At 36.1% G+C, this 14,752-nt stretch overlaps 1 protein-coding gene across 3 annotated transcripts in view; it reads right to left on the bottom strand.

The window, feature by feature from the left end:
* Positions 1 to 14,752, bottom strand: part of PDS5B (PDS5 cohesin associated factor B) — a 99,738-nt gene that overhangs the window by 34,839 nt on the left and 50,147 nt on the right. For all 3 annotated transcript variants that reach the window (XM_042838903.1, XM_042838904.1, XM_042838902.1), the window contains exons 11-18: positions 12,694 to 12,839; positions 11,583 to 11,734; positions 9,901 to 10,014; positions 8,252 to 8,333; positions 4,740 to 4,788; positions 3,267 to 3,406; positions 3,074 to 3,189; positions 1,318 to 1,423 (exon numbers count right to left, since the gene is read on the bottom strand). In XM_042838903.1, the coding sequence (XP_042694837.1) occupies positions 1,318 to 1,423; positions 3,074 to 3,189; positions 3,267 to 3,406; positions 4,740 to 4,788; positions 8,252 to 8,333; positions 9,901 to 10,014; positions 11,583 to 11,734; positions 12,694 to 12,839 (905 nt within the window). The remainder of the gene's footprint in view (positions 1 to 1,317; positions 1,424 to 3,073; positions 3,190 to 3,266; positions 3,407 to 4,739; positions 4,789 to 8,251; positions 8,334 to 9,900; positions 10,015 to 11,582; positions 11,735 to 12,693; positions 12,840 to 14,752) is intronic.

A 14,752-nucleotide genomic window follows, 5' to 3' on the forward strand; every position in this document is an offset into this window, starting at 1 on the left:
CGCTTAGCCAAAACGCTTGAGTGAGAGTCACTTTTTGGCCACTGTTTTGGAATATTTTTCCTATGCTGCCTGTTTCTGACATATGACTTCTTTTTTTTTTTCCCATCTCTTAGATGTCTTTATATCTTATCAGTTTTACTGCATTTCACAGTCTGTTATTTCCTCTTCTGCTGCCATAAGCATATACATTTCAGAGGCTACACCTATATTACCAAGTACTGGGTCAGAGCAGAAGCTGGTCTTCAGACAAACAATTTCTAGATGAGGGAATTTAGAGTACGCTCATAAAGTTTGCAGATGATACCAAGCTGGCAAGAAGTGTCATTTGCCTGAGGGTAGGAAGGCACTACAGAGTGATCTGAACAGACTGGATTTCTGCACTGAGGCCAAAGAGATGAAGTTCAGCAAGTCCAAGTGCTGGATCTTGCCTGAGGGTGTTGGTCAATGCTTGGTTAAAAATGAGCCAGCAGTGTGCCCAGGTGGCCAAGAAGGCCAGTGGTACCCTGGCTTGTATCAGAAACAGTATCGCCAGCAGGAGCAGGGAGGTCATCATCCTCCTGCACTCAGCTCTGATGAGGCTGCACCTCAAGTACTGCATTCAGTTTTGAGCCCCTCACTACAAGAAAGACATCGAGGCCCTGAACCATGTCCAGAGAAGGGCAACAAAACTGTGAGGGGTCTGGAGCACAGGCCTTATGAGGAGCAGCTGAAGGAGCTGGGATTGTTCAGTCTGGAGAAGAGGAGGCTCAGGGGAGACCTTATCTCTCTCTACAGCTGTCTGAAAGGAGGTTATGGTGAAGTGGGGGTCAGCCCCTTCTCCTGAATAATTAGCGATAAGACTAAAGGGAATGGCCTCAAGTTGCAAGAGGGAGGTTGGGTAGGGTTTGCTATATTAACTGAGCCTCAAGAAAGATTACATATAGTAAAAATAGGTAGACCATCACCAGTGTATGTTGAATTCAAAGGAATGACAGTGTTATAAATAAGTACAGTTCTAGAAGTACCACAAATGATATTCACAAACCACTGAATTCACACACTAGTAATAAAAAAAAAAAAAAAATCAGCAGTTGATATCATAAATGTAACTACTTTTGAATTCTAGAAAAGCTTCTAAATCATTTCTAAAATAACCTTATATTTTGAGGTTATAAATTCATATATCAGAACAAACAGAATCAAAACCAAACCAGTACTCTTCCAAACAACCACCACAATTCTTATGACTAAATTACTAATTGCTAATTACAAAGTTATCTTAATAAAATCATTATAGAAAGTTTTCACACGCTTATGGACAACCAAGAATACACTTGCCTTAAGCAACTCAAGACCTGCTCTGATCGCCTGGTCAGTAGGCACACCCTCATCTTCATCATCAGCTGTTCCATCTATAGATTTGTTTACTTGCTTGATAAGGGCACTGAAGAGAAAAATAAAATCACAGCCTTGCATTTACTGCAACTCCATTCCGTCTGACTGCCTTCATAAGTTCAAGACGCACATTTTATTTAATAAACTTAAGACCCATAAAACATAAGCCTATTATAAAATAAATACAAGTCAACTACATAAATTATCCAACTGTCCTCACCTCCCATTAAGCATTAAGTTAGAAAAAAAAAAAAAAAAAAAAAAACATTTATCATGACTTAATCAGTAAAAAATAAATTACTCTGGAATGATGATCCAAGTAAACAAACAATTTGAGAATTAAAGTAACAAATTCAGGTTAGAATTATGATGACTTTACTAGTTCCTATGAATACTTAAAAACTGATGCACAATAACCATCAATAACAGTAGTAGGCAAACAACTATGAAACAGCTGTTCAGGAAATTGATGAGAAATTTGACAGACTTATCTCCTGCACATTTCTCCTTGACAATAATGTTTGTTTTTTCTTACACTGTACCCTAGGAAGGTAAATGGCAATTATCCAAATGCTCTTGTGAGTGAGTGCTATAAGGCAACTTTCCTGCAAAGGACTGAACAAAATTCAGAATATTCCTTCAGTAAATTCTGTAAAGGATATTTATAATCACTGTGAGCAAACCAAGAAATAGATCTCCTATTAAGATTCTCATTTTTTTATGCACCTAACAGGACCAAAATAACTACCTGTCGGAAAATAAAACAGTCTGACAGTCTCAAAAATGAAGAAAAAAAACTAAGTGAGAAAATTTACAAAGAAAGACCAACTCAGTAGCAAAACTAAAAATACTTACTCCCCTTCTCTTCTTGAGAGTCAGTCAGCATGCACACAGTGAAACAAACATTACAGCTTACCACATTCGGCTATTAAACATACATTTACATACATTTCATATTGCTTTTGTGATGCTTTTTAATGTACTTTCAAATTTGAAAGCAAAAATCTTGCTGTACTTTATCCAAGATCAAAAGAAAAGTTGTGTTTCTGAAAGATTTTTTAAATGAAATCTCAACAGCACCATTACACTGCGTACCTGACTGAAAAACTCAGGTACTTACAAGTCAGTTACTACAGTTGGAATTAGCAGAAAGGAATTTACCAGTATTTAGAACTAGTTTTCTCTAAAAACAGTACCACATATCTCAAATATAGCTGTTAAATAATTATTTCAGCAATTACTTTTTTCACTGTCATTAATTCATTGGCTCACTTCTACTTAAACACTTGGTGCCTCGTCACCACAACCTTTACTTCCTCAGCTAAATTACTCAGTCTGTGGTGCTATGAGCTAATATTCTGGATGAAAATTTTTAATCAAGTTTTCCAATTGCCATGGATAGAAATTTCCTTTAAATAAGGCAGTCAATTGCAAACCAAACTTCCCCCATGACTAATAAATCTCCTTTTTGCTGACAGTTTATGCCAGCTGTGATGAATGACAAACAATTGTGTAGTTACACTCTGAATGGGGAGACAAAATCCCTTAGCAAGGAAAAACAAGAAAATACAGCTGGTCAGTAGGCCACAAAATTTCCCCTCCCATAGTGATTCCATTATTGCTTGTGCTTAAAGGCAAAATTAGAAATCCTAATTTCAAATTACGTGATCTGCAGTCCACAACGTGCTCACAGAATTACCTGATGGATTCAGTATCAATGTGCACAGGAGCAATTCTCTCAAGAAGAAACTTAATCATCTCCAAGAAAGGATTTGTTGGTTGTTTTGGGTTGCCCAACTTCTTTGTAATTTCCCTCTGCAACATAAGTTTCAGTTATGTTTATAACCAATTTATTTCTCAAAACAGTAAGGTATGCTAAGAGCTATTCTTACCACACATCCCTCAGCCTGTTTGCACGAACATGTTGGGCTAACAAGCATTTCTAATTGGCTTCTTATTTTTTCATCATCTTCTAGAACTTGTGTGAATTTCTTCATGAAATCCTGAGCTTTTCCTGGATCAGGAAGGTTTCCTTAAAGCATGCAAGAGAAATTACTATTTATTTTAGTAAATATTAGGACTGTAAGTTACACAAGTTTGAAACGCCTCACCAATAGAATTTCTGCATGTATTTGAGTTAACCAAAAAGAGAAGAAAAAGCAACAAAACATCTGAATGTGCAGATATACCTACGAAGACACTAATTTTCAAACGCTTCTATACCCACAGACCTCTGTCCATTTCTTCACCCTGCACTTGTTTTCCCTTTCGCTTCTCAACAGTCGTCCCATATGAACACAGTATACCTTGAGCAAGTATACTTGGTCACCTAGTAACAGCTGAAACTAACCACAGCAACAATATAAAGCCTATCATCCACAGAGGAGTACACTTTGTATACAGACAAGTCGATAAAACAAGCAAAAAAACTCAAAAGCGCATTTTTGCTAAATTATTCCCCTTAAATCAAAACTTCACAATGACTTACGATGTCATAATCAACACTAAAAAATGCATTTCTTAAGCCACGTATTAATCTTATATTTCATATTTTAACAAGACAATTTATTCACAAAATATATTTGTATACTACATCAAATGCTTCATGATTTTGGTACAGTAGATGTTAAGCAAAGTTGACATAGAAAATAGCGTACGACTATAGGATCACTAGTTCAAAACAAATTCTACTAAATATTTGTTTTAGTGCATGTTTTTTTAATTATTTCTTGAAAATGAAATAAAGAACTACAGCAATCAGAACTATTACAAACTGATCAGCTTTTATATTTATATATATAAACTAAATAAAAAGAAAAGAGGATGTTGGACACGGCCAACCAGGCAGCATCATTCAGACTGCCCTTATTGGTTTTTGGCCAAAAGAACAGTTAGCTTTTTTTTCTTCCTAAAGTTTTTTTTAAAACCAAAATTCGAGACTTGTATATTAACTTCTCACTGGTTGTAACATCATTGGCACAGCAAGCCGGGGGGAAAAAAGCACTGCTTCTTTTGTTCTCCTGCCTTCTCCCTCATTTCCCCCAAGAGTTTAAGTTTTCCAGAAGTTATTCCATTTCCAAAGTGCCAAAGTCCCCAACTATCAAAACCCAAACCCTTTTTCATTCTCCCAACAACTCTGATTGTAATCGGATCTCAGAAACAGGTAAGGCAATACGTAATTTAGTAGGTTAATCAACATCAGTTAATATAGAATAAATGCTAAAGGACACAATAACACTACATCACCTACATTTAAAATTAATCTACGGCAGTTAGAAAAGTAGCCAAAATGTCAATTGATAAGCTTCAAGAATACTTTCTACAGTATGTAATTCTGCTTACGGTAAATACTTCTATTGACTTACTTGTTATTACCATCACTTTTGAGAATATAGCTTTACTGCTGGCATCTGTCTGCAAGTCAAACAAAAAAAAAAAGTAAAATTTTTAAACAAGATATTTCTACTTGAAAATGGAATTAGCAAGAATAAACAAACAGAAATATTTTATTGCTATTTAATGAGCATTTTCAAATAACTCTGAAATCTTAACAAGGGTCAGAATTGAAGCCTGAATGAAAATTCAAGCTTATAGCAATAGAGCCAAGAGTTTATAAGGTTCCAAACCATAAAGCAAAACCACTCTTTCGTCCAGTGACTTTTTTTTTTTCCTGAAAGAGCATTCTTAGTGGCATAGATTACTAAATCTGCAGAAGTATTCATAAATACACGTAAGTAGTATCCATCAAGGGCTAGAACTACTTAATTTGTTCTCAGGACTATCATTTTAATGGGAACACAGCCACTCTCTAAGATTTTTCATGGAAAAGTATTTAATGTTAAAAAGAACAGCGCTTAGCAACCACCACTGCTAGAACTGTCTTTTAGAGAGCTTCCTTTAGAACAGACAAGCCTAAAGATCACAAACAGGGAACAAGACAAAGACAAAAAATTCTTCATATCAAATTACTTAAAATGAGGTAAATGAATACTGATGGTGGCACTTTTCATCAGCTTCATGTCATCACTGAGCGGCGGTGTTGCAAGACACCACCATTTTCTTATGGAAGATTCAAAATTATTACAGAGCAGAGGGGAAACCATCAAGACAAAGGTGAAAGTCAAATCCAGGGATATCCAATTTCTATTTTCTTAGGGCAATTCAATACAGATTTCAAACACGGTTCAAATAAGCCAGTCAGCTTTGGAGGTAACACTGCTCCTATTTATTACAGTAACTTGGGCTAACGCATTAAAGTGCCTGCTGTGTGTAGGGTCACCAACCAGCAGACCAGGCTGCCCAGAGCCACATCCAGCCTGGCCTTGCATGCCTCCAGGGATGGGGCATCCACAACCTGTTCCAGTGCGTCACCACCCTCTGTGCTGTATGTAGATCACAACACTTTTTCAGTCTCCTCAATCATGTTTGTTAAAAAATAGAGCTTGCATTGGGGAAAACAGTGGGCAATAAAAGAAAAGAGCTTCAGGGGGTGGGGAAGGAAAAACCCTGAAGAGTTTCACTAGACATCAAAATGATTTTCAAGGATGGGGGAAAAACAGTAGACTGGAAAATTCAAAGACCCATAATCGCAGAATAATTTGAGTTAGAAGAAACAACTGTAGGTCACCTGGTTGAAGCGCCTACTCAGAGCAAGGCCAACTTAGTTTAGGTTTTGCACCAGGCCTCACCTTGCTGTGTTTTTAAGTATTTACAAGGATGAAGACTTCACAGCCTCTCTGAACAAATTGTTCCCATATTTTATCATCCTCAGAGTTTGATTTCTTTTCCTCCTCATTATCTACTCAGAATTTTCCATTGGCCATTTTTTACACTGCTTCATGTCCTACCCCAGGATATCTCCGAGCTCTTCCAATACATACACTTGCCATGTGGAGAAAACATCAGCAATTAAGGTATTGTAACTAATAAATGTAGAAATCAGACCAAAGTGAAAAATTTATGTATGGTAACATTAAGTTACCTTCTGAAAGGCTGTTAGTTCATTCAGTTTTGCTTTGTGAAATAAAAGAGCTGCTAGACTCCTGAATGACAATTTCCATTAAAAAAAAAATGCTTTACTACAATCAGCTGAGCATCTTTATCGGGCATAATTGGCAAAGGGCTGCTGGAATGACCTGGGCAGAATAAGGTGAGTGACTGCCAGTGCCAGACACAGCAGGTTTCAGCCAGCTCAACACTCAGCAAAACCAACCCATCTGCCAAAACTGGTCAGAGGAGACCACAGTACCCATGTGGAAAAATATGAAGGAAAGGGTGGTAGCTGCTAGGGATGAGAAGCCAGGCAGGAAGGACAGCAGGGCAGAAGAGATCTGAGCAGGACCAGAGAAATGTGAGAGGAGGACAGGTGGAAGGGTAAGAGTTGCCAGAGCAGGGGTGGAAAGGAGAAACAAGGAGAAGGTATGAGTGACTCGAAAGGAACTGCAGCCAGTGGGTGCACCCACGGCACAGCAGTAGGAAAAGAAGTGAGCAGCAAAAGGAACTGTTACATCTACCATAGCAGGCAGCAAGGAGACTGGAGACCATGAAGCTGGAAAGAGAAGTGTCTGATGGGAAGCCTAAGGGGGTTTCGCTAAGTGTTTATTTGTTTGCTTTTATTTCTGAATATCAGAATCAATAATCAAAATTGTTAATTGATAACAAACCAAATTCAGCAATATTCCATCACTCAGCACTGTGTTCTCACCCCTAACTCTTTCAATTGAAATGCAGAAAATATTAAGCAAACTCAGGTATAGGATTACACCTAAGTTGATTTAAATTATACTAAAAATATAAAAAAGTAGATTGAAATTATTTCAGTCATCACTTAAACATGAGGAAGTGTTACTTATTAGCAATTACTGCATTTAGAGTTCAGTGCAACGTTATAGCACGTTTTAAATGCACTCAACATCATAATTTCACTGCAATCAGCTTAACTACAAAAGGACTGAAGCAGTACGATTTTAATAGGTCTCCTATGTTCAAGCTAGTAGTACATCCAAGTAGACACTAAATAATCCACAACTACACTTGTGTAAACACAGCTACCCTCTCATCCTGTTCAGGTAATTTCAGCAAATTGATAATTCAGCCATAGAAGTTCAATTATGTTTTAGTAAATACACATAGAGAACATAAAAATACTGGAAGATATGAATATGAGCACAGCAACACTTCAAATTTTTTTTAAATTTTATTTTTAAAAGCCTCAAATTAAAAAACTTTTACCATTGAAGTTGCTATGCTCACATTCTAAATCAGCCCCAGAATTCCATCTTTTTTTCAAATGAGAATGTGCACATACAAGTAAAACAAATCTAAAATTTACCTTGAGAATATTCTAAACCTTCTAGGACTGTTTATTTTTCTTACTGAGCAAATTTCTAAACAAAGATTTCCAGTGTAGTCTAACATTTCCAACATAGCATTTAAGAAGTTTACAAGAGAGAAGAGGAACACCCAACCTATTGGGATAAAATATATTTCTTAATTGTTACTGAATTACATAAAAAAAGAAATCAGAAATTTCAGATACGTTTTCTTAATTGCTCAAGTTGGTAGTTAAAAATGGTATGCTGTTTTTCCTCTTTCAGGAGCCAGAACAACCCTGGCAGATGTAACTCAAACACTGGCAGCACGTATTTCAGCATCAAATCTCTGGCACAATTTTTAAAGCATTTCTTACAAGCATCTCTCTCTTCACTCCTACTGACAAAGGGCACTGCACATCTCCTACTGCAAGCGTAGTCTAACAATCAAAATATTTTCTGTCATTAAAAAGGATCTTGTGGAACACTGGCATTAATGTAATTAAAACAGGTTATATTTTTACCTAAAACATATTCACTGTGGAATAAAGACAAATGAAACTTACTTTTGGTTGTTTTATTAGGTCAACCAAATCTTTTACTTGATGTCGTAGCAGATTCTGACATTTCCACATTTCATTCAATGCTCTAAAAATTAAAAAAAAAAAAAAAAGAAAAAAGAAAAAAAAAGAGAATAGAACAGAAAAATCAAAGATGATGGAAAAGAGAAGGAGAAAGTTTTCTAAGTCTCCTATTCATTAGATAGCATAACATCTAACAAGAGCCTCCACGTTTTTCTCAGTGTCAGACTCAGGAAGGTGCCTGTCATCCGAAATTTTATCACTGTGTGAGCAAACTGTAAATGTTCCCTAAAAGAATAACATGGAAAATTTAATTGACCGTATTATACTGGAATAAAGAATGATTTCAAACATTTAGCTGCACTGCCTTTAAAAGTGGGTAATAACTGGTATCTGCCTTGTAAAGAACTTATTTGTACAAGACCAAAGTCACTTTTCTAAAGACGTTCAAAGAAGCATGCTAAAGCAGATATTTAAGATTTTAATCATCAAAACAATTCCCAGCAAGCACCTACTAGGTGTCCAAAACTGTGAAAAGCAGGCACGAATAGACTTGTAAGGGATGCATTAGAGAGAGTCTACAAAAGTGAAAATCAGCATGCTTCCCAGGAAAAATAAGTCATCTTTAAAAAAAAAGTAAATCACCATTTTGATTTAAAAACTTGTAGAATCCAAAAGGAAAAGTCAGTCTCATTTAACTGAATATACTACATCTTCCAAATACATCCTGCAGCATATGAAAACTGTAGAATTCAAAAGCTATTTATTGTCTGAAACATCAAGTACTGAAAAAATGCCATTCCACATTTAGTTTAGCCCATACCAGAAATTACTACAGCAGTAACTTCTTATTACTATGTTTTTAATTTCAGCATTACAACATTGTATTATTTTTTACTACATTATACAGAAAATGCAGGGCATCCAAACACCCAGTACTTCAATGCTGTAGTTGATTTTAGCCATTCTATGACATTATCTCCCATATGTGAAGAAATACATTTGATTTTTGAGCAGCTGGGAACTACGAAATGAAAAATGAAGTAAAAAAAAAAAAAAAAATCAAGGAAATTCAATCAAACAGCAAACATTAAAATAGCAAAAGTCATTAGTCTAATTCACAATTTTAAGTTGGAGAGGGCAAATAATTGTATTCTATAAACGTAATTGTAAGTAAAATGCATATGTAAGGAGAAGAGGCAAGCAAGCAATTTCTTCCCACTCTTAAGTCATCTTGGCTGCTAAAATGAGGACTGTACTAATTCCAAAGTTGTCAGATAAGATCCAGTGCTAGTAAATGCCACTAATCTATGCTATCTCTTTCCAGACATAAAAGGATTGACATGCACACAAGCTTCTTGGCAGCTCTTTGGCACTATTTTTTTTTTTTTTTTTTTTTTTTTTAATTTTTTTTTTTTAAGTTGTCTATGGTTAAAATGTACCACACCTTAAAAACCACCCTATCATTTTTTCAGACTCTCACTTGAGGGAGCATACTGTAAATGCAATACTGATAGTTTGTGAACTGCTCTTGTATGCTGGCTTAGGCTAGTCATAACAATTTAGGACTAATTTACAATAACAACTGTATTAAAAATTATGTTGCATTAAGTAAAAAAAAAAAAAGCACATACTTCACAGCATTTGAATCCAGTGTTGCATAAAGGTAATACAAACATTTCATTCGTTCATTTGTTTCCAAGTTGTGAGGGACCATGTACTGAGCAAAGATGCGTTCAACAAGTAATCTGAAAGCAAGAAATTGACCTCAAATTGTTAATAAGTTCATTCAGAAATTCTCTAGAAATAAGTTCTGGCATATTAAGATTCAAAAGCCTCAAGGTGAGGCCACTTAACTTTCAGTAAAACTCATCTCTGAACAACAAGATACCTAAGGAAGTCATAATATTGACGTTAGCAGAACATTTATTAGCTGACATTATCAAAATCAGTTACATACATCTAGATAAAAATCAAAGGATGTCTCAATTATCAGCCTAAAGGATTAGTTTCATGGTCTGCTCTTGAGTTGATGCAATGTAAGGGGCTTAAAATAGAAATAAAAATCATGTTGATCATTAGGCATTATCACAAAGCCCAGAAGGAGAACTCAGATAGTAGTCTTGGCTTTTCCCCTACTTCTCCCCAGCCCTTTGCCAAGGGGAAACGTTTATCTCATTTCTGTTGCTTCCATAGTGGAATTCCAAGTACATTCACATGGAAATTAATGAAAGTTCCTACTAGAACATGGAACATCCTTATTTAGAGACAGAATGAAACAAACTTTAGGTCTGTCAGTTACCAAAAAAGACTGTGAGAAGAAAGAAAATCACACCCATGTTGCTATCATATTGCAAACATTTAGTCTGAAAGTGAGAACAAAATCCTCATCTTTATGTGCCAGTTTACGTTACTAGAGTCTTCCAACAAGATCAGGTGGTCAAAATGCAAGCTCAGCTAGTTTTAAAAGATCTTGACATTTCCTTAATTTTCTTAAACTGTGAATGAGGATCTGATGTTCAAGACAATTCCTCCTATCCTCATGGTATTAAGGAAATAATTGCTAATTTTGCAGGTGACATTTCTAGAGAGTACAATTTTTTACAAAGCCTCGTATAGGTTTGCAATGTTATCTGTATTTGATTATCCTTCCTATGAAGAACAAAGATCCATCTCCAAAGCCATCAAGATGATATTGATTAGTCAAGGCAGACTAGCTCCCACTGTGGGTCCAGAGGAGGGTCAGGAAGACGGTAAAAGGGCTGGAGCACCTCTCCTATAAAGAAAAGCTGGGGGAGCTGGTCTTGTTTAGTTTTCAGAAGAGAAGGCTCTGGGAAGACTTCATTGGGTCCCTCCAGTACTTGAAGGGAATTTATAAGTAACAGGGGGATCAGGTTTTTATGCTGTCAAATACTGACAGGGAAAGGGTCAAAGGCTTTAAACTGAAAGAGGGGAAATTTAGGTTAGATGTTAGGAAGAAATTCTTTACTCCAAAAGTGATGAGGCACTGGAAGAGGTTGCTCAAAGAAGTTGTGGATGCCCCATCCTTGGACATGGCCAAGTTGGATGGAGCCATGGGCAGCCTGATCTAGTGGTTGGCTACTCTGCCCATGGCAGGGGGCTGGAACTAAATGATCTTTAAGGTCCTTTCCATTCTACGATTTCATGAAAATTTGGCTGTGGCCACAGAGGATTATGCACTTCTTCAAAATATACGGAATGAGTACCTTGCCAACACTTAAGCTCAGAGGAAAAACAGATTGAGAAGTTATCACACCTATCCAAAAAATATCCAGCTTCCAAAAGACTGGCTTACCGGTCATCAATACTGTTTTGATAATATATATGCAGAAGTTTATCTTTGATCCATGATATCTGTTTTGCAGCTTCTTTTCCTGCTTCTGACTGTAACGAATATTTCTTGTATATCTGTGCAAGTCCCATCATAGCTTCTTTCCTCACTCTCCACTTGAAAAAAAGAAATAGTGCCACAATTTAAATTTTAAATTATAATTTAATTTGAATTTTAAATTTAGCAGTTTAAAATTCAAACCTGAAAAACTCCGGAACTTCCTGATAGGTATTTCCTATTCTTCCTCCAAATAAAATAGTTCATTTTTTTCTTTCAAGTTTGAGTAAAAAGCACAATATTTTCTCTTTAGGACAAACACTACACTACATCTATTATGCTAAACATATCAACATAGGTAAAATACTATACCAGCACACCTCTTGAATTTAGAATAATAAGCAATTCAATCCAACACCCTTTCTCACAACCTGTATTGATACTTGAGATTGTATTACATCTGTAGCAGGAAAAAACATGTCACCAAACAAGAAGTCAAGTGACAATTTTAAGTTTGCATACTTAACATAATATAACACACTATAACACAAACAGCAAATCTCCTACGCTTTGCCAAATAACCAGACAAAGCTAAACTAAACTTTCAGGCTGCTCACATTTGAAAGCTACTACACTCGCAGTCTTCCAATGATCTAATTAAAATTAAGCAATCCAGCTATCTCCAGTGGCAAAACAACTTGCATCAATAATCTGCCATACATTTTTGAAATCGGTTCTCAAAATCTCTTATGAAATATGTCAATGTTATAGAAGGGTCCAATTTTATTTTAAAATTATGAAAACTAGACAATTGGAACAAAGAATAATCAAAATATACTGTATGTTGAAACACAGTTATCATAATACTACAGCACAACGAAAAATGCTGCAGTTCAGTCAGGGGCAAAAGGTGCCTCATTAAATACACAGCTTCAAAAAATTTTTGCTTTACATGAGTTTTCATTAGACATTTTAAAAGTAGTTCAACATTTTTAGAAGCATTACTTTTAAGAAACAAATCCAATTACAATAAGATGCAAGAGAAGAGAAGACACTACTGGTACTAATTATGTCTTACCCGCTTGTCCAGCGTTCGTTCTCTGACAAAATTAAGCAGGTGATCATTGACAAGCAGAAGATCTTTTTTAGCAGCAGTAACTATGGACACGATAACATCATGCCTTATCGCCTCTTCAGGATCATGGGACCTTACTTTAAGATATTCTGGGGAAATAAAAATAAAATAAGTACTTCATTTTAAGAACACAGCTTCAGCTACTTTTATTTCTCTAGAGGCAACCCCAACTGACAGACGTGGAAAACCATGGATTTCTACAGTTTGGAGCACTGACAGTAAGAAACCACTAATTTTCCTTCACTGGAATGTCTGTAATAAACTTCTCATTTGCTTAATATATTAAACATTTATTATACCTACATTAGCAACTATTATAGTCCAAGAGAATTGGAAGCTGAGTACACAGTGCTAGGAACTTGATACCCACACTATATGCATTTTAAAGCCTTACTTGTGGCTAGAGGCTACTCTCTTCCTGCAGACTCCTATATGCCCTTTGACTTACAGAGCACATTACTTGCACTCCTGAATACAATTTGCTTACTTTCCAAATTGAATCTAGTTCAAATGCTCTAGAAACACTCCACAGTGTGAATCATGTAAGCACAGTAAGCTGAGGCAGATAAAAAAGCATACTCAAGTAAGCTAGATGTTGACTCAGACAAATCCTTATTTACTCAACTTAAAGCAATTTTTCTAGATTACTTTGGCACATTGCTTCTTATTTGTAGTACCACTAATCTTTTCCTATAAACATCTGAAGATTTCTGCTGGTAAGTATCAAATGTTTTAGGAACTTTTATCATTTTAGAAAAGCACAAAACAGATGGCAAACTTCATTTATCTTTAAATGCATTCTAGCTTAACTTAGAAGCACACACTGGTAGGAAAATGCACATAAAAGGCCTTAAGATCACTGTACACAGCACACATCAGTGAAACATTAAGAGCATTAGGAAACACCGAGAATTCAAAGTTTGCTCTAAATAATCAGAAGTTACTGCACTCATTAGCATTCAGTGAATGATCATTCCCAAGCCTCATCTGAAATACCCACCCTTACTTGGTAATCAGCACAAATGTCAAAAAAAGAAAAGTGCATAAGCAACTGAAGTTATGAAATTTTAAAAATAAACAGCTTTTTGAAAAGAATGTTCCACATGAAAATGAACTAAAACAATTGAAGAAGATTGCCATTGCACAATTATTGTCTACAACACCAGTGAGAGAAATTCTTGAGCAATTTGTCTGTGATAAGCACTGTGGGAAGAGAAAGGGGCAAGCTACGTTACATTTCTCAGAGGATACCATTAGAGGGGGCACAATGTCTTTCAGCAATTCTAAAAAAGAAAAACACCTTGAAAATACACTTCCGAGAATCTTTACCGTTCCCATTAAAGAAAAGTCCTAGGTTAACAATACAATAACTATTATGTGACTTCAGCTTGCATGTATTTGTCTAAACTGGCAAACACTCAGCAGGCAGGAGGGAAATCCCATGCAATTAACAGCCCCTTAAATCTCCTTAGGGAAGACGGTCAAACATACTACCTCCAAAGTGGGAGTTGAGTGATCGGGGGAAGACGCAGTCTTAACGTAAACTTTGAAAAAAGCAATCAATTCCATTAATTGCACTTTTATTCATTAAGACACAGGGGAGAGACAAATACCAAATGCTTTTATCCATGCCACTTGCCTTCCTCCTACAGAGATCTTGAATTACTGGCTGTATTTGATACGGAGGAGAAAGCAATGGCTGTGGTCACAGTTCCAAGGACTGTTTTGATACCTTAGATAGTGGCTACATAATATTTACACATTCTTGCTTTGTGGAACTTCAGTCTATACTCTGCACCTTAATAAATGCCATGACTAGTTAGCTGGCCGGGCTGCTTTTGCCTGATCCCACGGTGCTTAATTTCAACAGCAGTTGGGAATGCAACTACTTCAAGACAAGGAAGGTACTCTCCTTTGGATTAAGGCATTCTTTGTACGCCATCTCTTTATCTGAGAGGCAGCACTGGAAGGTAAGAGATTCTGCCAGTAAGAAATCCAATCT

Source organism: Centrocercus urophasianus, unplaced genomic scaffold (genome assembly GCF_019232065.1).
Source record: "Centrocercus urophasianus isolate 14NV4802_14NV808 unplaced genomic scaffold, USGS_Curo_1.0 seq_9, whole genome shotgun sequence".
Classification (NCBI taxonomy): Eukaryota; Metazoa; Chordata; class Aves; order Galliformes; family Phasianidae; genus Centrocercus; species Centrocercus urophasianus.